At 41.6% G+C, this 24625-nt stretch overlaps 1 protein-coding gene across 1 annotated transcript in view; it reads right to left on the bottom strand.

The window, feature by feature from the left end:
- Nucleotides 1-24625, bottom strand: part of zbtb16a (zinc finger and BTB domain containing 16a) — a 142289-nt gene that overhangs the window by 83495 nt on the left and 34169 nt on the right. Inside the window, exon 3 of the mRNA XM_083987118.1 lies at nt 5433-5530. Coding sequence (XP_083843244.1) covers nt 5433-5530 — 98 coding nt within the window. The remainder of the gene's footprint in view (nt 1-5432; nt 5531-24625) is intronic.

Genomic DNA, 24625 nt, shown 5'->3' with positions numbered 1-24625 from the left:
AAATAAATGATTGATTTGATATAGTGGATGAAATACAGTTAAAGTCGTTATATCGTTGTTGGACAATGGATTAAAACTACACTGTTGTGTCTGGTAAGAGTTTACAGCAAACTCAGACTTTTTTGACAGCTTACATCGGGGGATGTCAAAGTTGGTCAAATGTAGTTAGACAAAATAATTCAGAAGATTAATTCTGCTCAGACTTTTTTTGTCTAATATAAATGTGGTTTTCTAAAATCCATTTTTAAATCTAATAAAAGGAAGCCAGACTTCTCAAACATTAAACCATACAATTTAATTAAACAATATACAGACCGTAACTGGGCAAATTATGATTTAAATCAAGTTCAAGAATGAGTAAATAAGATTATAACTACAAACTGTCAACACAAACTTCACAAACAACAAAGATAGTTTATGATATTTACGTCAAAAAAGTATTCAGGTTCAGTATTAATCTCAAACTCTGACGGGATTCACAAATGTTATTGGGTTTATTGTAGTGGGAATTGGTCCAAGTTCAAAAAGTGCTTCTATTATTGTTCATCTGTGATGTAAAAGTGCTGCTATCGTTTAAGGAAAACAACATCTAGGATCTCAAACAGCACCCAAAAGGGTCTGAGTCACTGCTCTCCACCCTGTACGAACCCCCATCTGCAGGATTTGGCTCTGTGAATGCTGTCAAACACGAAACGTCAGGCGGAGATTAGAAAAAAAAAAAAAACACAATGTGGAGAGAGGACCGAGACAGAACGAGACGAGAGGGAAAAAAATAAATAGCTGGCACAAGGTAGACTGTACATACTGTACCCTCAGTGGTGGCAGGCAGCCCAGACTGGCGAGCCGCCAAGTCCTCCGTACAACAAGCACAGAGAGACAGACAGACACACAGACAGACAGACAGAGAGTGAGAGACAGAGTGGAAAGCAGAGGGGAGGGAGGAGGCAGCAGCAGCGGCAGCGTCTGAAACGTTCCACATCCACGACACGCTGCGCATACCAAAAAGCCTCTCCACTCTCTCGCTTCATCTCCCCAATATTCTGTCTTGTCTGAAGCGAGCTGAAGGATGATGGCGGCGGCGGAGGAGGAGGAGGAGGAGGAGGGGGGGGGGAAGGGGAGAGGTGGGGAGGAGGGGCTGAGGTTGAGGGTTTTGGGACTCGGTGAAGTGTCATCATTACAGAGAGACACGATAAAAATCGAGACGCAGCGTCAGACCGAGAAAAGCCTTGAAAGTCAAACGGTGGAGGCGGAGGTGGAGGAGAGAAAAAAATGAAAAAGAGAAAAAAAGACAACAAAAACTATCAAAGAAGCTTTGCCTCAGTGCTGTCTCTTCCCTAACCGTCGCCCGTCTCGACAGAAGCGCTTGTCTTGCCTTTTACGCCAGACCAAAGCGGCTATGAATCAACACTGATGTGTGTAACAGTACAGGTTGATGTCGTGCGTCAAGACAGCCCCGCTTGGAAAGAGGAAAGAAAAAAAAAGAGAGAGAAAGAGAAAAAAAGTTTGTGCACTTGCTGCCACTGTTGCTAAAAATACACTGCCCACATCTTCCGCTCAGTTGCCTTTCTCAAGGTGGAGTGTGGTTCTTCCTAGAGTTTTCAATGTTATTCTTTTTTCCATTTCATCTCCTATCAGCCGACTTTTCACCTCATGTCACTGAGTACAAATTGTGAGTTATTATTAACCTGTTGACATTACAGAAGATTTTTTTTTAAATGATCTTCATCTTCCCACTGGAAATCGATTCAGGTAATGATTACCTGGGTCTGGTCTGAGCTGACACAAGCACCTCCTGGGAAGACTGTACTTATGTTCTGACTTTCATTTAAACCTATTTTTGTTTCTTTCACAACTCATTTTTTACACTTCCTTCACAATATTATATTTTAGGAGTAATCACAGCCTCTCTGGCCTTCACATCTCAAACACACATGAACCTGCCACCCTTGTCCTCCTTTCCCTCGTCATCCATCATCATGGTTTTCAGTTTCATCTTTCATTCATTCACTCCAGTTTGTGCATTAATGTTTTGTTGTGCTGTCTTTACAGACCCTGGCCCTACCACTTGACCTGCTTCTCCTCGCTACTCCCCTGCTCACTTGTTCCCCTGACCAGCTCCCCAGTATATACTGTAGACCTGTCCATTTGCACTTTCTGTCTCTGTCCAGCGTTCTCAGCTCTACCACTCTGTTCTTTGCCTGCCTTTTTTTTTTATCCTGATCATGTTTTTGACCTTGCTTGTGTTTTCTTTGGATTTTGCCTCAATCCGCCTCTTTGTACTTTGTTTCCCTGCTTGCATTTTTTTGTATCCTTTTTTTCCCCTTTCTAAGTAAAATCTCTTTACTTTTACATCCGCCTCCTGAGTCGTGCTCTTGGGTCCCTTTTCTGAGAACTGTGACACCTCTAGGGGAAACTAAAACAGATGGAGAAATATGTGCCGTTAACTCTCTGCAATCGATTGCATGATACAAAGGGACTGTTGGCAAGTATTGTAAAAGCTCTGAGATGAAATAAATGACAGAATATGAAACCAGTAATTTATTTTCTGTCTGTTTGAAGGAAGCACTTGACATTTCTTATGAAAGCTTTTAGTCATTTCCGTCACTAAAAATTACTGAGTATAGTTCAACTTAATGTGTCTTTTAATGAAGTTTAGTTTTCGCTCATGTTGGCTCTGTTACATGGTCATTTATCTGCACATTATCCCAGGTGTCTAGACTCACTGCCACACAGGGAGGTTTTAAGAACACATACACAAAGTCAGAAGAAGCACATAGTGCCATTATAAAGTCAGCTAATTATAGATCATTCATTTTATGCATAAATAATTGTAGGTAATATATGTATGTATGATAAATCTCTGGTCCAAGTCTCATTTTTTACCCTGATAATGAGCCTTTTTCATCATCTTCAGCTTTCAATGAGCAACTGCTTGACATAAATGTTTGTTAATTGCCGCTACATCCCAAAACTCACAATAAGTACAACACCAACATCATTACATCTGTGAAATAGTGAGAAATAAGTAACAGGACTCAGCTGCACATAGAGATATAATGTGCCAGAACACCGGCACCAGCAGGAACTGGCCTCCAGCAGTTACTGTTGCTATTATAACCACTGTGACTAATACAATGACAACATGAAGTATAACTTTAGGTTTTTCTGTCAGCAGCCGCAGTGTGGCTCTTTAAGGTTAATCTCCACTGGAGAACTGTGCAAACGCACGTCAGGAACAGGCAACAAGTGTCTGAGCATGAGATTAACTTGACTCACCCTCAGCCTCCACTTTGTCATAACTCCTGACTTCATGCTCACTTTTGCCACTGAACTGTACAACATGATGTGACACAAATGTGGAAGCCAGCCAGCTCCATAGGACTGAAGCTGTAGGGCTCCACGCTATGTGTGAGGAAGCACTCCAGTGAGTGACACACACACACACATTAAAAAAAATCTCCATAACACTCGCTATCCCATTTGTTCATGTGACAGAGCTCTCGTCTCTCTGCTTTGACAAGTGAGTGAGGAGGGGAGCGTATATTTGCAGCAGGGGCTGTGAAAACGGGGCGTAATTTTAAAATAAACAGTGAATATTTCCTTGGAGCAACTTTTGTTTTTGACACGCTGAGTTGTGTGCTGAGCCAATTCACTGGCACAGCGTGAGTTTGTCATTCATCTTTGTCACAACATAGCAGGAGTGTCGGCATCCATCTCAGTCATTGTTTAGAATTTGGTGAGATACAAACAAACAAATGATCCCGGCAATTATCATTTTCTGCCTACTGACGGTGGTTGGCTGGGGGAGTCGGGTTGGGTAGGTGGGGTGGGGTAGGGGGGGGTATCCTCACTGCTGACAATGCTAATGCCAAGCAGACAATTCAGGCCACTTAATGTGTCTCACTGGAAAACACACAGGGTACCAAACAGAGGGCTCAATCTCCGAGCCAACGTCAACACATGGATTTGGGATTTTGTCTGTGTGCGCAAGTGTGTGTGTGTGTGTGTGTGTGTGTGCAGGAGGGGTTCCCTCAGAGGTCCCATGGCTTTTACAGTGTCTCAATAAACCATCTGCACTTAGGGCCTTAGGACTGAGGAGCTCTTTGCTGCCTATAAAAGGCAGTCCATGCCATTAAAGCTGTGCTGTGCTAAGTAGGCTCACAGCACCGGGACCGCTGCTGTGTCTGTGTGTGTGTGTGTGTGTGTGTGTCTGTGTGTTTTGGGGGTGGGTGTAATAGTGTCAGACTAGACCAATCAATGTGTCCAGTGTTCTGTACTGCCTTTCAGACCCCTAATGTCATGGAGGTGTAGAATGACAGGATGATGATGTGCAGGCACCTCTTGGGTTAAGTTTCCCAGAGCTGCTCAGCTTTACTGGGCTGAACAGTTATTTAATCCACAAATCATGGAAACTGGGTTATGCTCCACATTCACATATTCAAAACCAGTATATTTATAGTGAGATAAAGCATGTATAAGGCAACTCATCCTTTTATTCAGCTCTCAGGCTGCAGCAACTTCAGGGTTGACATCTATTGTAAATATTCTCAAGCAAAACGGGAAAAAAAATTCAATACTGATATACTGTACTATGTATTCATAGAGTAGTAAATCAGTCACTCTCACACTGTGAATGGATGTTAACCACATTTATGAGGAGCAGCAGTGAAAGCAGCAGTTAAGCTCTGCTTAAGACTATAAGAGTTCTGGATAAATCTACAAGAAAAAGAGATTCACTCTCCTATTAAAAAGGGACCATCCATGTTTAGCCTATTTACTTGTAATCATGTAGACTTTAACAGCACTGACCACACTGAAAGCCTGCTGCAATGTTGTTTTTTGTTGTCTGTTCCTGTAAACTAACTACTCAAATTTACCTCAAAAAGACATTACACATCATTGGGAAGGAGATAAACCAATTAAGATACAGTTAACAGAAAGTTTAAATGAACATCTTAAGTAAATGTGATAGCATTAGGCCTACTTTGATAGGTGGGGCTGCACTGAGCGATTCTGACCCCTGACCTCAGTATTGGGAAATCCTCGTAATAAAGTCTACTTTTATTTTGGCAATTATTATTAACTATATTTTTGAGTAATTAAATGCAGTTAAATTGGTTAAAACATTTAAAACTATTGGTCCCTTTAAGGAGCTGCTTACTGACCTCAGACTGCTAATGGTTTCAACAGAGACTTCAACCACTATCCTCTGGTTCAGACAGTGGCAAAATTCTTTAGAGGAGCACTTAGCTGTATAATGCTTCAATGCAACTGTACCGAAAGGCAGTAATGAATGCTCTATCATTCAGACTCCCATCAGACACTCCCTATAATCAACAGTAAGCCCTGCAGTGATAACTATTGCTATCTAAACAGTGATTACAGAATGGGGTTGTGGATTTGTGATTTGGGGGTTGGTTAGATTTCTTTACCTGAATGAGACAGCAAATGCATCCGTAGACGGAGGCTGTCCAGGAAGCTCTTCCCACACAGCTCACAGCCGTAGGTCTTCATTCCACTGTGCATCTTCCTGTTGACAAAGAGCGAAACAAACACTTCATTGTTTGGACTCTTCAGTCAGTTTTGAGCAGAGCAGATCTTAATGCGCGTGCACATTACTGAACTAAATGTCTGTGTCTCTAACAAAGTGGCATTTTTACAGCTGCATAACTGATGACTTTGAGCACAGCAGAAATGTTTGGCCTTTTGCTTTTGAAGAAAAAAAAAAGTCACACTGCATCAATCATAACATCAGCTCATAACAATAACCAACGGTGTAGCAAGACGTCCAACTATCACACACATTCTTCTGCGGAGGGCACCAGACCATGACCGGGTGCTGTAAATCACAAGGTGCTATTCAAGCAGAGGCATTATCAACTTCCTACATCTCAAGTGCTGCAAATGGATAAGATGCTATAAAGTGAAAGTGAAATACAAAGATTTATTCAGGCCAAGCTGTTTGGTGTATGAGCCATTCACAGGCCTGGTTATGACTTTCTAAGCCAAAAGGTGACGTGCAGCTTGAAGTAAAATCAGACCTGCAATGAATTGTCTTTCTTTCTTTTTTTTTTTCTTTTTTTTTTTTTTACAAATGGGTTAGTCATTAGGATGTAACATAGTTTAAGCACAAGTTCAGACAAGACTAAGGGTCAATATTTGATTATGTGGTAAAAGGCCTTGAAGGTTAGGTAACTAAATAACATCTGACAACATAAAGTCCATCCTCACCACTCTCTCTGTTACAAAATCCTCAAAGACCCCACGGCTCGGTACAAAGCATATTATTCTTGGGAGATATCTGAAAGTGCTCTAAAGCAATTAAGGTGACACGAATTGCCAAACAACTGCCACAGTGCCTTAAGCCTCCCGAGAACTTCAAATACCTTGCCTTGAGAGAGGTACACAAAAGGAGCACACACACACACCCATAATTGTAATGATTGTTTTTCAAGTTGGTCCCATTTCAGATTTGACACGATCAATAATCTTCTAAATGCATGGTGGGACTTCAGAAGTCTTCTCCTTTTGATGAGAATGCTAGATTAAAATACATTAAAACCCCTTAATTCTTTTAGCAAATAAAAATGTTTAAGTACTGTTAAATATATCAATGCAAAGCTCGTACAACAGTGCCCCACATATGTGCAAAAAAAGGCCTCATTCTATAGTCAGGTGTGTATGCTTCTGGCAGACAAAGCAAGACAACGTCAAACAGACAGATTTCATACTCTCCGTCGACGAGTCAGGTGGCGCAGAGTGATCAGCCGAGTGCATTCTTGGGGAAACAATGCCCTTGATAAGAGATCCGCTCAACTTGGGCGAGATGACAGCCATCCATCTTAGCGTCTCTCAACAAAGCCGCAGAGGAGGAGGTGGTGCCACTCTCCCAAAACATGACTGATTGATGTCAGATGTCGAATGCAAATTGATTTACAGCTCTCTTTTGTGCCTCGAGTGGGGTAGGGAGAGACGGAGTGAGGATGAGACCGAGACAGACGGAGCAAGATTACAGTGTTTCCTCATGGCAGTGGTTCGTGTGACTTCGTCGACAATTTGCTGCTGCAAAAACATCCCTGAAACCTGAGACAAGAGAGTGGTAAAAATCTGTAATGTAAGAAAATGTAGCGGGATTTGAAGTCATGACAGCTATTGTGGTGGTTAGAGTTTGCGGAGAGACCTCGGAAACCGAAGCCAGAATGACGGCCCTTTGGCAGTAGAATGTAATTAAAAGGCCCTATAAATGCCAAATGCCCCCAAAAGGACACTTGAAAAGCCAAAAAAGGAGAGAAAGTTATACAGAGAGACATGAATGACACAGCTGGGAAAAGAAACAATATTCTCACACTGTCACATATCAATCTGTGATGATACAGAAAATCTAATGCGCTTTGTATGAACTATCTCCACTTCGCTCTTTGCCCAGAATGCCTTTATACAACCTGCAGTGCAGAGAAACCTGAATTTGTTGCGTTCAATAGAAAGCAGGTCTACATGCATAACATTAAAGCATCAAAATGCAATCACGCTGCTGTTGGTTACATATATATTAGGACGGATCAATAGCAATTGCACAAGACTGCAATGTGTAATAAAGATACAAGGAATTCTGGTCTATTAAGGCAAATGCCAGTAGACAAACACAACAATCTCTGCCACCTCTGCATTGCACTCCTGCTCTATGGCTGGTGCAAAATAGCTGCACTAGACTGATGCCCGTACGTTTTACCTCTGAGGGACCAAAGCCCGACCTTCACCGTTGATGTTTCTGGTAGATAAAAAAAATACTTATCTTAATGTAATTTTGCCTTTGACAGGTTTATCCACATGAATGAGACAAATTCAACAACAAACAACAAAATGGACAAAGGCACGGAAGAGGATTTTTTCCTCTCAGGATCATAGGTGATGTACTTGCACACTTTCTCTCTGATAAGGGGAAAACACACGCAAGTGGTAAACCACAACACAACACACAGGGAGCACAAAGCCTTTCAAAGGCCTTTTGTGTCCCTCCTCAATCTGACCATTGTGCCCCCAGACAGAGCACTGATAAGGTATGGATGGACTTATTAAGGCCACTTGAAGTGGAAGCAATGCCATGTATTTTCACCACAAATGTAGTGTTGATGAGGGAAGTGCAGAGTGTGTATGTCCTCAGCTGAGAGTGTGTTAAATTTAACTGTAATGGCCAGCACTAGCCCACTGAAACGACACATTATTTGATGTTCAACAGAATGTTAACAGCACCTGGTCCAGTAATTTAGTAGGTTAGATGAAAGGGTTAGTACTTTTAGAAGAAGTGTCAATTTCAAACACAAATGATGACATTTGTATTGGCTATTTGCCATATTTAGTCAATTTTCACCTGGTTTCATAAATGAAGAAATTATTACAAATATAGTATTTATTTTTGAAAAATACAAACAAGAGGGTTTAACCTGTATCCTTGGCTAACCAACAAGAGGTAACTATAGGTACAAGGTCACCTTATTGATATGAACTACATGTAACTGTAGACAGACAAAAGTGAACTCACACCTATTAGTTGAAGTGTGAAAATTAGACAACAGTATGCATCTATACATGTTTTATATGCTATAAAATGCTTTGTGCACCTAAGCAGAGCTAATAATACACTTTTATTCAGCATCAACAAGGTTTAATGACATGTAAAAGGATACTATAATATTGTCTCAACCCAGTGATATAGCCTGGATAGACCTCTCCTCACAAGCACACACACACACTCAAATCCCATTGTAACTGTCTGCTTTCATGTTGTGCTTCTAAAATAGATGATGAGAGGTGTGAGTGTGTGTGTGCGTGCGGGTGCGTGTGCTGTGTGTGTGTGTAGTGGGTGGTAGCTAGGGAGGAAGGGATTGAGGGAGGGTGATTTGAAACAGACTGACTGTAGCCATTAAGGAAGTTCACATAAAACTCTCTCAGGCCATTTACTCAGTTAATAATCGACTTTGTCCAACAGTCACTTTTGACAACGGCAATAAATTTTAAATTTATGTCAACAAAACATATGCTGATCACCTCGTGCGGTGTGCTTCCTCGTAAAAAACACCCCGACCAAGGGCTGTCTGAGTGTGTGTGTGTTTGAAATGTGAGTCGATTACAGGCCTGTGTTATTGAGCAGTAACAGCTTGCCTTGCGCAATTCAGAACTTTTTTTTTTTTTTTACCTATTTTGCCGCTGGACTTGGCTGCCAATATATCATAACCAGCACTGCGTTCGGTGAAAAAAAGACTCATGCTTCCCACCTGTCTATTTCCCTCTAATTTGCTGGTTTAAGTCAAAATAAGCAGATCTACTGATACACTACAACAAATAAAAACAACTGAACGACCACCACGGTCCTTTGATGGCTTTGAGTCATCTAGATTTCACATGATTGGGCTTTGACAGAGGCAGTGGATCTACTGCCAAAGCTCATTAAATCAAATGACTCTGTTTGGAACTCATGCTGATGCCCTCTCCAGCTCACATCAACATTTTATATCACCACATCCAAACTATTAGACAAAAAAAGAAAAGCCAAGCAGGGCCATGCTTGATGACTTGCACTTATTTCTCATTGCTTGCCCAAAATCTATTTCTCCCTCAGCGGCCTTGAGTGTTACTCTCTATCCTCATATATCCTTTCATCTTTTATTTTTCCATTTTTCTCCCTTCCATCCTCTGGTCCTGAGGGGAGCTATAAAACAACCTGAAACGATGTTCGTAAATAAAAGCTTTGGAGAAAGAGGAATGGAGGGTTAAGATGGAAAGAAGAAAACACTAAAAGATAAAGGGAGGCAATTGATAAGAGGTGGTAAATTGAGGGAAAGCTGTGTGCTGTGGGTTTGTGTGTGGGGGGTGACTGTTTGTTCATTAGTTCTGTGGATGAGATGAAAAAGAACTGATAATTGGGGGAAGGAGGGCGACTGAACAGAGCTTAGACTTAACTATCAGAGGAATGGCGAGCATCTCACGTGGACATCTGAGACGTTTGGTGACAATAAGAATGAGTTTTCAAGGACATTTACTTGCAACACTGTTCATCTCGCACATTAGCTGTTAACCTAGCGTAACAGCATTTCTTTGTTTCTCTCTGTCTTCTTAAAGCTGCACCACTTAATTTTTTTTTTTCATGTAGCAAATTATGCATAATATAAAAGTGATCACTTGTTGTAAAACAAAGCCAGATTGAATTATCACTCATCTTCTCAGCTCTATGTTAAGCATTTTAACCACTCATAAGTCACTTTCTTTCAGCTACAGCCACAACACGTACGCAGTGTGCGCTGTCTAGCTGGTGACAAAACTGAGATCAAAGGCCAACGAAATGGGTCTATATTCTTATGTTTTTCTGATGTGAAAGTAAGAAAAGAGACAGCTGACCAAATGTTCCATCTATATGTGCTATTATGTTGCTAAAGCGCTGTCCGAAACATGTACAAATACGTTAAATCAGTGTCCATTAGTCTGGGGTATAATTCGTTCGAAATATTAAAATTGATTGTTTTTCAATTTTTAACATTAATTCTCAATTAAATCCTGAGTAACTGTGACTGTAACTGAAGTCAACTAATTTATGAAAGTAGAAGTAGTTAAGCACCGTACTTTTTGGACTATAAGCCGCTACTTTTTCGCCCGCCCCAGTGTCCCAGCTCTCGTGTCTCTGCACACCGCACACAAATGTGCTCCGTAACCCGTAATCTTTTGTTTATGACGGTTAAGACTACACAAACACACACGCCGTAACATCATATATGTTATGTAACATTATTTACCCCTCCATTTATTGATTTTTCGCCGGCTTTGTTGTAAACAAATGCACATGGGCGAGAGGAGCGTAACCAAAACAGCGGAAAAGAGAGCAGATTTGCATAGTTCCCTACTGTCTTTCTGTGTAAATATCTCATGTTACAACATGAAAACCTGCGGCTTATATTCAAGTGCGGCCCCTATACAGTATGTATTTTCTATTCAAATTTAGCTGGTGCGGCTTATATTCAGGTGCGCTCTATAGTCCGAAAATTGCGGTAGTTAGGGTTGTCACTATGCTACAACTAATACTATTAACAAACTGTTCTATTAAAATACTGTCAGTATTTATCTATGTATTGATATTAAGTCCATTAAATATTGAAGGTACCAACATAACTTTAATGGAAAACTAGCATTATGGTGGTTAACATAGCACAAAACATGACATTAAAAGCTAACACAGTCAAGTAGTGCACTGCAAACAAAGGTCAATAAAAAAGACTGGGGGTTTCAAAAATTATTAAGTGGGCACTTTAGAAATAAGAGCCCAACCAATGGTGCATCCATTTGGGGATAAAAGCACAGGATGGACGAGGACCACTGATGAACACACAACTCCTTGTCATGGTGAACAAAGCCAAAATGATGCACGAGGCGATTCAGTGACACTTTGGTGGCTGATCCTAATGCGGCCATAAGCAGCATAGTGCGTCTTATTTTGGTTTTCTGAGAGAGACATGGAGAGGAGGAGGAGGAACGCGGGACTTTTTTTCATCATGAATTTCCAGTCCATTAAGAGGCTGACCATGTCACACACAAAAACATGAACAGAGAAAAAAGAGGGTGCGAGGGGGAATAGCTATGGTGGTGTTCAATGAAACAAAGGGATCATCCAGAATGAAAGGCAAATTTGGAACAACAGCCTATGTTTCGAGGTTGGAAAAAACTCACAGTAATAGGAACAATAAGAGCATCTCAGTTAAAGTGCTTCAAAGCTCAGTGACACATACTATATCTTGTGTGGCGAGGCTCTGTGTGTGGTTCTTAACATTTACATGGATCCATTTTGTGACAGTCTGGCAAACCAGGTGAAAAAAAGGCCCCCTTTCTGTCATTTTATCCTTGCTTTTAAGCCTCCCCAATTCCATTGCCCTCCCACCTCTACTCCACCCCTCTGTCTTTGCTCAATCAAAATGTATCAGGCAGGCTGGCGTAACATTGGTCGGCGTGGGCTGTTTATCCTGAGTCCTCCTGCACATATCAATGACTTGGCCCCCGTTGTCCCCTGCCAGGGAGACGTTCATATAAATTCAAGCCACACACGCGAACGCCGAGGCACTCGTGTTGAGCATAGATGAGTAGCAGGGCGGGAGGAAAAGAGGAGAGACAGAAGGATGGGGAGGGAGAGTGCCACTGCCTTTCATCCTCACTGTGTTATTTATAATATTGCAGACACCACCACCCCCAAGTTTGCCCTGGGGGCGTCTAGAGAGAAAACAGCTATATCATGTTCTCGGGGTAAAAACAATGAGAAAAAAAAAATTAACAGCAGCAAACGTGTTCCCTTGCTTGAGTGACACAGTCCCTGTCGCAGCCAATCAGAAACATATATGTCAGCTGCAATCATGGTGCCAACTTTTGGTGGTGGTATGATGCATCATTTTGCTGGATTTGATCAGTGCAATTTTGATAATGAGGGTAACTTTGACAGCTGGCTGTAAGCAGTTAGATTAATGATATCCACAAGTTTCATTAAAATCCAATCAGTCATGTCTGAGTTAGCCCACAAGAGGTGTCCTCACCCACAGGACTAATTAATGTATTGCACAAACTCCTAATGGTGTTACATGTAGTTTAAAGGTGCTATGTGCAGCATTTTGTGTCTCCAATAAATCCTGTCTCTTCCTTTTTGCCAACACGTGTCTCTAGTCCCTGCTACTTGTTTTAAAGTGCAGGAAGATGAATGAGTCCTGAGATGGAGATGGATGAATAGCACCAATGTGCTTTTTGACCTGTCGAGCTGAAACGCTGCGGTTTGAATGCAATGTTCTCAGTGACGCCCTGTATAAACTAATATAATCATGTAGTAATAAGGTTTGGGAATTTGAAATATCAGCATGTTCTTATGGCCTGTAAACCCCTTAAAGGCATCAAATCTTTATTTATCCATTATGGCTTTTTGTCACTGAGGTATGTGTCTGTTAAATGCATCTCAGGAGAGGACTGAAAAAGCCACAGTTCGCACAATATCTGACATCTGGCTTGCAAGTGGGAGAAGCAGCGGCACTGGAGAACATAATGATATGAAGGAATAAAAGTGTTGTAAGGCTGTCACGCTGAGGGATTTAAAAAAACTTATTTTGCCATTGAAGCCTTAATTAATGACCACTGTGCAGGGACGCTCACCCGTTCCATCATTTGTTAGATTGGAAATTCTGCTGCCCATTTGATGAAAGTCTGATGGAACACAACTGTAGAAAGACAAGCTCATGAGTTACATTTTACATGTTTCTACCTGCTTTTCTGCTAATGGACAAAAATAAAGTCAATTTAAAAATGGCTCATTCAGTATTTCACGGTGTACGGTACTGTCTATTTTATTTATACATTGGAGATAATTGAGTGATATCACACACTGGGTTAGTTTACAATGTGAAGTGAGTGAAGTGAATGTGATGACAGAAATCTGCTCCTCAAGGGCAAGAACAGGAGTCAAAGCTAAAACTGTGTTACTTCTCAGCTTTCTTTACGTCAACTTTACCGTAGTTTTCATAGTGATGAAATAATGTGAGAAGTAACAGGTTCTGTGTCACAGCTGTTTCCACTAATTATCACCACCCAAGCATGATTGCTACCTAAGCACACACGGTTAGAACTGCCTCGGTTGTCAGGTAAGAGAAGGGGAATAATCCGAGAAACTTCTAATTGTGCTTCCTGGGCAGTAGGAAACTATTTCAACCTAATCCCACTTAGATACCTGGATTCCCCCAAAGCTTAGAAGGTAGGATTCACTCTCTAATACCCTCAGTCTTACTCAGGAACCCATTTCAACCTCTTTCCAACAGTTCCACTCAGCGTGAAGTGCTTTCCTCCTTTGACAGAGTCCTTTTATTCAATAAGAGGTGACACTGACGAGTGAACACGACCTAGAGGTTGCAGTTCAAATTGACAGACTGGCAGTAGAATATTCTTACTGGAGAAAAAATTATCAAAGACTGTTAAAAGGTACCCGTTAGCAAGACACAGAAACTTAAAATACTGAGGGTGTTGTATAAACTTCTCAGTGGACTACTTGAGGACAGATCGTTCAAGGAGAGCACTTCCTGTACACGAGCATTCAATCTTGTGATTCACTTCAAACTGAGAAAGGAAAACAAAAACTGTTCACAACAGTAGGGTGCTGCTGCTGGAAGAACCCACATGCAAGTGCTTAGTTAGCCAACTCACTAATAAAACAATGTTGGTTAAAACGTAATAGACCTAGTTTTTTCCTCCTATAGAGAACTGGAGGAGGTGAGAGCTTTAGAATTTGAGGGCACGAACACTTTTCGCACTTCTTTCTTTCTTTTTTTCGCTTCCAATGATGATCCTGACCCAGAAACCACTGGAAAAACAATGCAGCAGATGACTGGAATTAGTTACCGCAGAGGCTGCAGCCCATCACCGTGTGGTGGTACAGGGCGAGACAGGTGTGAGTGTGTATATGTGCAGCTCCCTGCAGTTTCTCCCCCAGGTCATTACTATAAATGACAGTGTGCTCTTAGTCAACCAGCCAGGTTAAATAAGGATTAGAGGGATAAGAAGAAAATAACTCCATACTTTTGAGGGCAGCAAATGGGGTTTGCAAAGTCTGCAACCAAAAGTACAAGCTCGGCTTGCCTGCAAATTATTTGACATCCCCATGCAGCTCCCCACTTGTGTGATAACTCCTTTTTTCCTGTTTTAACTAGACCTAAAGACACTTTCACTGAAGTGTTGGAACGGTGGGAACAAAGACGAGGGAGAGCGTGTAAGATCACATGTATAAAGTATTTCTGTTAAAGCCCATCTTTGAGACAAACACCAGCCCCGCTGCTCCCTCTTCCCCCTGCTTCTCTTTTGGTTTGTGTATCAAAAGAACTTGCCATCTCAAAATAGCACGTCAACATTTCTGTTTCGTCTTGTTGTCTCTTTCTTTCTTTTTTTTATTCTCAACAATGTTGCCAGTTTGCTGGATTCCTGTTTTTCCTCTGCTCCTGCCTTCTTGATCTGAGAGAGGTTACAGCGCATCGAGTGAGACGGTTGGCTCAGGCATGTGTGCGCCTCTCTATGTGTGTGTGTGCAGTAGCAGAGCTTTGGTGGTCTATAAAAAGCAGCCAGACAAAGTCTTCCCTCTCTCCTCATGCATTATGCATTGGCATCACCTTCCATCAAGTGGCAGAAAAACCTCAAAGATGTCTAACTTTAGCTTCCATTCTGAAAGCCAAACAGAGGAGGAGATGTGTTATTTTGACTGCCACAGTCGAGCTAAGCACCTGTTACATCAATAAAAGCTGCATTTCGCAACAAGACGGCGACGCCGACTACCTGTGTGATGGCACAGCACTCACAAAATAAGCGGTTAAATGCAGATAGCGGTGGGGGCGTATGAGTTCAGATAAGACTACATGACACTGGATCAAACTTTGACCTTGGAGAAGTTTTGTCTTTGCTTTGCTCGGTAACAGCAAAAGTGGGAATCAAACATAAAACTGCTTCTGGAGTAAAAAAAAAACATGTTACTTTGAGGAGGCATATTTCCACAGGATGGGCTTGATACTGTAAAAACAACCAAACTCAATTTTTAGATCAATAAATGTGAAAATGCACAGTGGGTTTATATTGTTGAGGCCTTTTAACAGGAATATGTCATATGAATCTACAGGCTATATTACTTATCTCTTGTACTAACTATCTTTTTTTTAAGAAACTCTTCTGCATTATTTTAGTCAGTGTAAAGGTATGTGTAGAGTAAATTCAAAATAATATAACAAAGATCTATAAAATTACAATTTTTTAAACACTGGTCTCAGAACTGATCAAAATAAAGTGTCAAGTACAAAAATGATTGATAATCTCAATAAGAAAGCTATGTTAAGTATATGTAATTGCAACTAATGCTATTCAACAGATGTTGCTTATCTCTGAAAATACTGGCACACAGTCAACATTTCGTCGACAGCCAACTTCATAACGTTACGCAGTGTAAACACTCTTGTTTGTCTGGAAACCGGAGACAAACCTTGTGATTTTATTTTTTTCCAACCTGCGCGAGCCAGTGCAGACCAGTTGACAAGGTGATTATTTTGCTATTTGGACAGGACACTGCTCTCAAGCTATTATGCAATGCCTCTGAGATTGATTTACTGTACGCCTCGTAACACACCGGGCAGATCACATTCTGGGAAAAAGATAGCGGCAGGCCGCTGTGGTTGTGTGCCTCAGAGTGTTTGTGTTTGTATACGTGTGTGTTTGGGTTTTGTGAGTCTCTCCATGCAAAATAACAGATAAGATTTCTTAGCTGAAATGACTGTATCTACACCGAGGAAAATAAAAGTGTTTGAAAAAGAAAAAAGGTAAGATTGCTGGGTTTATTTTCACACTTGAGATGGCCGCAGGCAGGTTGTTTTGATGCGTCTGACCTCGTGAACTTGTGAGTGTATGTGTGCTATGTGTGTTTGTGTGCATGTGTGTGTTTGTGGGGCGGCTCGGGGAGGTTCAGGTGGCAGTGATGGCGCTAGGCCATCTGCACTGTCATTCACCGCACGTCCGCCATCCAAGAGCTGCACAGCACCCACGGGCGTCCCAAACAGCCCCAGCCGAAGCTCTGCGGGGCTGCTGTAAACAAGTCGCTCTCATCTCAGAGACAGAGTGTGTGCGTGTGTATGTGAGGGGGTGAGATTGTGTGTCACTCTGCTATGTTCCTGTACACATCATAGTGCCTGTAATAGCAGTGTTTGTTTCTTTTTTGATGGCAACAGCATCGTTCAACCTAGATACAAATGTTTACACCTATAAAGCCTATGTGTAGATCGAATATATAATTAGATATGTTGCAATTCCTGTGCACACCGTACCTATAGAGGTGATAGATGAGGAAAACACATACTGTAAACAACATACAAAGGCCTCATTTGCACTGACTCAATGATATGCAGGGAAGGTAAAAATACTTCTTTTTTTTAAATTCATTTCATACTGCATTCACCTTAAGGTATACTTTTGAATCTTAAAACTCATTAGTTGATTAGCTAATCAACAGATTATTAACTGAGGGGAATTTTGATGATCACTTAATCAGTTAATCATATGAAAAAGGAAAACATCAAACATTGAGAGTTTTCCGATTTCCTGACTTATCTGTATGTTTTAATCCTTTTTTTGTAAAGATAGTCCTGCACACATTGTGTATGCATGATTAATTTTGGGATTCATACTTTTCTGCAAATGTTCATAAAATACAATGTCATCCTTATGGGAAAAGAAATGTATTAAATATGACTTACTACACACTAAGCTAACTCAAAGGAAGCAAAAGATAATGAAGCATGACAATTGCTCCTATTTCTGGCAGCCCCCTGATATTCCCTGGAGGTTCCTAAACCTGACTTTGGGAATCATTGGTGTATGTTATGTAACCGGAGCTTGCTCAGTTCTTATTTATACCTGATGTCTCTTCTTTGCTGCTGTCACAAGGCAACATCTTTTCACTCCTCTCATCGTATCTGACCTAGAACGAGCAGTTAACTATGGATAAACACATTACCTATGACTGCCACAGCTTATATGAGTACATTCATCTCAGCACAGCACCCTATTAAAGGGAGAAACTTCAGCGTGTGAGTATGACAGCTGAACAGCAGCCAGTGAATGGAGTGGGCGGTCTGTGCCAAGAATTTCTGTCGGCTTGAATCAGTGCCTTTGCCTGCACAGCGGAGGGTCATGTGAGAGTTTGGGTTTGTGTGTGTGCGCGTGTGTGCGTGTGTGTGTGTGTGTGAGTGTGTGTGTGTGAAATATAGCTAATAACAGAGCACTCAGTGGCTTTTCCCCCCTTTTATTTATTCCACCAGTGCTGTGTTGTGCTGGGCCATTTCATGTTGCCTTGTGGTGGTCCCGTTAATGATGCCGGTGTAATACACAAAGTATTATTACTTATGCACGAGGTTAACTATGAGCGTGCATAAGGAAAAGTCTAAGAGGTGTGAGGTTTTTACGCAGCCAGGCACTGAACTGAAGACCACTTTAAAACCAGAGCTGCGAAAACCAGCCATCCGATGTTGTTACACTGTAATTGACCATAAAAAGAAAAAAGAGCAGCAGCAGGTGAAATGATAAGGAGCATGAAGGTTTAGCTAAAGAAGAGAATACATATCATTCTCCTCAAGTTGAAGAGGTTGTAAGGACCCATCAACACCTTGTATAGGATCTATGTCATGCCTATGTACACATAGGGAGGGCAGACTGTGAGACAAGAGCTCCAACAAGAAAAGAGGGAGAGAGGGAAAATATACTGTGTGAGCAAAAGGATAAAATATGTGCTGACAGCTTTTTGGCCAGAGGGCCAGAACACTGAAATAGTAGCGTCTGGGTGTCAGGCCGGGGTCGCTCCCTTCACTCGAGAGCAGACTTTCCCCGACCCCGGCTAGGAAAACATCACACACCACTACAGTCAACTGATAATGTAGTATCTGAAAGATAATATACTAACTTGTCCAAATGTGACACTAATGCACCTTGGAATGGGTTGAAACCATAGCAAGAGCTGTCAGCTGAATAAAAATCATTGATTTATCTCTCAGATTTAGCAGGCATTGTTATAAAGACTGCTGAATAAACAGTGTGAGTAGGATGAACGAAAAAAATCAATTTGTACATATTTTCCTCATGACATATTTTACACTTCTTGGAATATTAACGTTTGATGATGAAATTATTTTGTCATTATATTATTTTTGTCAACTGCTGCAATGACTGGTGTGATGTTTGGACTAGCAGTTTGTGTGTTTGTCTGTGCTAACTATTGGGGGCAGGTTATATCAATGATATAGGCTAGATGCTGAATTTTGATTTCCAGCATTGTGCACAGTGATCTACACTTCTCTTAACTTCACAAAAATGCTTAAAATTCCTCAAACAAAAGCGCTATAGAGTGCGTGACCTCAGTGGTCTTTAGAGTAGCTGCGGCCAAAGTCATCACGGGGCTTTACTTGCAACTTGTGTGTGAACACCTTAGTACTGTGATTGAACAGCACTCTGAACTGCCCATTAGACTCTGCAGAGTGAAAGATAATGCAAAGTTCCACAAAGTGCACTGAAATGGTATGAGTTGTCTTCCATAAGACTCTAAAAATAAGTCATAATACTTGAAGGCCAACATTTAGTTGAGTCGATGGTCTACCATCTCACAGTGTAGCTCTAGTAAAGCCTACAAAATTCAAAATTAAATCAGCTGGAGCTGATCACCACATCCAAATCAGGCAGGAAACGCATCTTTTAGGAAGTATGTGGATGATTTTGTTTGTCTTTGCTCGGGGAAAATCAAAACTGTGGCTTTAAGAGATGCAAAAAGACAAACACAGACACACACACTCCTGCAAAGTGGTTTTTGGTAAGAAAACTATCATTTTTCTCTTCCAGAACAGCAAATCAAACAGCTGCTCGGAAAATGTCCCAACCTACTTGAACAGAGTGGGCATCTTAGCGTATCTCATGGTTGGTTAAATATTTGCCAGCTGGGGTGCTTTTCTCTGCTCTCTGTCTGTCTCTGTGTGTGTATGTGTGTGTGTGTGTGTTTGGCCTGCTTGTCATGAAAAGCACAGTTCAGGTGCTGAATCAATCATACATGTAGATAGAATCCAATAAGCAAGAAGCGAGACTGCAGCTGGGGTCTACGGAGACACGAGACAGAGAGAGAACAACTATGCCCATGTTGGCAGTGCTCGCTCTACCACCTCGTCTCAGCAGATGCCATGTTACAGAGAGGGTAATTAATAGCCCAGTGGGGCCTGGGTGTGGATCGCCAAGACACCCTCTTACACACATGCGCGCACATACACACACACACGTAAAATAATAATGTCTCTATTTGCCCCCCGGAGCAGCTTTGTGCCAACTAGCCTTTACCTCATTATGCCAATCAAATGGACCAGGGGGGGCGTGGAGGGTAGAGGGGAGGCGAAGAAGGGAGGGAACAAGCTGTCCTTTCTCATTCGGCCTCACTCACTTTCACTGTCACTGTGTTCATTATAAAGAAAGATTTGATCTTAATGAGAACAACGTAATCGCACTGAGCTGTCATGAAATGGCCACAGCACTGTGTGTGTTTTTTTTTTTCCTTTTTCTTCCAGATTGTACCTTGGTTTGGTAATGAGCCACTCGCCACTCCTCTACTTCCAAGAAGCTAAAAATGTCGGATTTACCAGCTGCCAATTCTGAGCCACACAGCCTGAGCTGCAGCTGGGTTTTCACAGTTCACATTGCCTTTTCCCTCTAAACTGCACAGGGTAAACTATTTACAGTCTGGGTGCCAACAAACTACTTTAAAATAATAACAGGGATTAAAATGGAAAGAACTTCACAACTGAAACTTTGTCGTGTCAACTTTACTTTTAGTGAAAAAGTCCCTCAGCCCACAGCTCACGTGAGTTTATTCTATCTAATACCTGACCTGCCTCCTATTAGTCCAAATAAAGAAGTTTTGGTTTGGCTTGTGCTATTTGGAGGACATGCAGGATGTCTGCACAGCACACACTTTGTTTTTTTTGCTGGAAATGTATCCTGATGATATAACTTTAAAACTGTAGACTGATTCAAACTCACGATCCTAAAATGATTTGCCAAATACTTTGTTGAAGTTAAATTCAACAGGTTCAACATTCACCACATAAAAGGGAGAAACTATTAACTGTAAAACCTTTATTAGATGGTGGGTCGAAAGATTAAAACTGAGAATGGAATTTTTCCACTTATGACCTGTGTTCCTGAACATTTGTTCAATTTCATTTCTACAACCGAAATTCATGGAAGGTTACATGAATTTCTATTATTGTTAAGTATTGTTTCTGATTTAATCAGACATGTGATCAGACATGTGAAGACTTTACCTAAATCCTAGACTCATACAAACAGTAATGTTAGCCTTTGTGTAAAGCTAGCCGCAGCAAAATTAACAAAGGAGAGAAGCTGAAAAACCACATACAGTGGGTGGTGGAGACCAAACCTCAGCTTAAAGTTGAATGAATGTGGGGAACCTGACTCCAGGGATTGCTTAGATGTAGCTTCATGCCTGGTGGGTGAGTAAATAGACAAATGTTTACTAACACCGTAGCCACCAGCAACTTAATCTGACAATAATTTGTTGGTGGGATGAGGTCACTATGCGTATTTTCTGCTGCCTAGTGGCCACAAATCATTAAATGCAGCTTTAAACCTTCTATTTCATTTAATTCCATTCGCAGTCTTACGACAGTGGAAGCTTTTGCTAACCAGTAATGATCTGTGTCATTCCATACATCTCCATGTCTAATTTCCTTTTCAGTAGCAAGTGATATAACAACAGTGAATCACACCTATAGCCATTTCATAAAAGCTTTGACATTTCTTATGCTGCTTGTCTTCCCCTGAATCCCTGGATGATTCATTTCATTTTCATTCATTCTATTTTCATAAATAGTTTTCAAAAATAGAAGAACTGTATAGGTCATTTCGACAATGGCCAACATGGCTGGAGAGCAAACTAAAGCATGATGTCTATGAAAACATTTAGAGAATATCAAGGGACACTCATTTTATCTGTGTTGTTTGAATGATAAAGGATGTGTAGAAATAAAGTGAAAACCTCTATTGTCTTGTGTTTTTCTTTTAAAGTTTTGTGGATGTTCTACATTTTCCCTCAGTGTGTTCACAAGACAAAAACCTAAACACCCTGACCTGCCATCTTAAGGCAGCAGTGGGGGTATAAGGAGATGTAGTTAGTGGCAGCCAGCCTCTGCAGAGGGTCTTCTTCAGTGTCAGGACAGTGTTTAGGCCGTTTCGGTAAACTGCATCGGTGCATTTCATCCCCTGTAGCATCATTGAAATCAGCTTCTTAACAAACACATCTCCATCCTCTTATTTTGTCGCTGACCCACTCTTCCATCCAACCCCATTTCCCCCCTAGCACCCGCTGCCACCACCAAACTCCTCCTGTGTGTTACCTGAGACAAGCAATTTACCTTTTTTGTTGTTTGCCTGACCTAGAGAAAACAATTTCAGAGGGGTCTTCCTGCGCTCTTAACAGCCCTCCGTTTGAACAGGTAAAGGCGACTGGCGTGCCACAATGGCTTTTTTTTTCTCCTCGAAGATGAATTGGCGAGCTGTCAGCTTCAGACAGGCCGAGTAGCAGTGTTTCTGTAATGGGACACTGGAAGTGTCTTTGATTAATGGAAGAGCCATACTGAGCTGTTAGGGAACCCGCCGTGGCCCAGCGAGAGCGATTGAGCGGCGGATACATGCCGACAGATGTGCAAGGGAGCGCGGGCCTCGATACCAGCAGAGGAGGAAGAAAAGAAAGAGAGGGACTAGAGGATAAGAAAACAGTAGTCTGCCTGGCTTTAAGCCATCCTTTACTTGAAGCCTGCTTCACATTTTCTTTCATCATACAGATTGATTTAGACCTAAATCTTGTCAATTGCTTCACTACAGAGCTACTTACAGCTTTCCCTCCTTTGATGCAGCTCTGCAATCCAGTTATTTGATGCTACGGAAATAAAAATGTCGCCAAAAATATGGCATTTGTTCTGAGACATACAATAACGTATTGTTCAATATTCCGTTTTATATCATACAAACAAAATATATGTTTCTAATAAGCTCGCTTATATGTGGTTAAAGCAGTGACTGTTTGCAAAGGAGAATTGATGAGGGAGAAACCATTATCAAAACAGTTCAGACATATACAACCACTACTTGCAAGGCTGTAAATTCAACTTGCTTTCATCCTTTTTGGCAGTGAGCTACAGAGAGCAGCCCCGCAAAGCCACAAAGCCACAGTCAGGGGACACCAGCTGTCCTCCAACTTTTGGAGAAACCCTTAAAGCCAAAGTAAAAAAGAAAACTGACAGATTTTTCAACTTTTGTTTTTTCCTCCTCAGTCTCTACTAGTAGGAGGAATCACGGCCAAGAGTGAGATGTTTCCTTTCTTTCCCTCTCGAAATATATTTTGTTCAGTCTCTCATTTAGATTTTGTTGTCTTTAGGCTCCAGCTGGTAAACAAATCTCGGAAAGGAGACAGCTCTTCGTGTAGAAAACAAAGAAATATTATCTTATTCCCCTGTTATTAACCTGAAACCCACCATCGCTGGGAGAGGAGGCACACAGGAGCACAGAGTTGTACTGTAAACATGAGAATCTAATTCCTCCCTGTGCAAATATGTCAGAATAAACACTTATCTTTGAGAACGGCTAAATAGACTTATGTGGAAATTTTTTCCCACTTGCAAAAGATAGCAAAATATAAATACCAGCATTTCAGATGCACACTGATAAAAATGGAACAAAATCATCCATCCATGACGACCGCTGTTTACAAGACAGCTGGAACAGAGGGTTCCAGGCCGCGCTCTCGCCGTTTTTTGGTATGGAATAATGCTTGTTTATTGGAATTGTGGCATTGCTGTGTTTTAAATGGAAGGAACAGCACTTTACAAGGTAATTAGTCAGGCTATAATCCTCCACACACACACACACACGCACACATACAGGCGCGCACACACAGGCGCACACACACACTTTTTTCTTTAGAACACTGCATCCTAATACTATCATGTGACAAACCACTTTTGTCACCCTTAATTCTTCCTGAAATGTGTCATGCACAAACCTCCCAAATAAGGATGGAAATACATAAGAAAAAAAAAGAAAAGAAAAGATCCAGATGAGGAAAACTACTACTACCTGCATTTTAAGGTGGTGTGACACTTTTCTCCCCTTTCTGCTTCCACCTCATTATCAGCTCTAACAGGGATTGTGGGGATATTAGGTGAGGGCCATAGTGGGGGTTGGGGATGGGTGTTTATGTTGGCCCTTGTTTTCAGGGTCGGGAACCGTCCCGAGGGAGCGCATTCCTCACCCAGAGCACGACTAAAGGTATGTGAACCATCTGGACAAAGCCATTGGCCACAATAGCCCTACACAGAGCCGTCCATGTGGTCCGATGGCCAGCCAGCCCTCTCACACTGTCGGCTTTTTCATTCCCCCTGGCGCTGGAGGCATGGAGCAAGATATCCATCGGCTCCACTATGGGCCAGCCATCACTTCCACTGTGTGTCTGTGTGTTCCACGGTTCCTTCCTCCTGGTTCAGCCAGGGTAAACAGGGTCATTTGTGAGGCCCACTGTGGTGCCACACAACTGTGTGGATGTAAAGAATGCTGCCTAAGGTCAACATATCATCAGCTGAAGGGTCAATGAGACGATTGTTGCCTTATTCGCTTGTTTTATCGCCATGTCACATCATCATATGACTCTCAAAAAGGCATACATACCAGCCATGAATGCACAAGTGATAAATGAAATGCCTGCTCACCATTATCTTTAATTACAAAATACTGCTTTTAGTTAATATAAAAGTGCCAAGCCAAGCTCTGGCACAGACAATCACAAGGACTTTTGGAGGCTGTATGAAAGGCTCAATTCACCCAAATTACGAAAACACATTTTCCTGATTCACCTCTCGTGGTGTCTAGCCATGCGGACAGTTTTGGATTAATTTGGCAAAGTTTGACTGATGTCTTTAAACCTGGACAAATAAAACTATCTGCATGGTTAGGTACCACTGGTGGTAGGCTACAGTAAGTCAGAAAATCTGTT

The sequence above is a fragment of the Trachurus trachurus genome, assembly GCF_905171665.1.
Source record: "Trachurus trachurus genome assembly, chromosome: 14".
NCBI classification, from domain to species: domain Eukaryota; kingdom Metazoa; phylum Chordata; class Actinopteri; order Carangiformes; family Carangidae; genus Trachurus; species Trachurus trachurus.
Note: the sequence above shows the minus strand (reverse complement) of the source record. Positions and strands in the feature narration are given on the sequence as shown.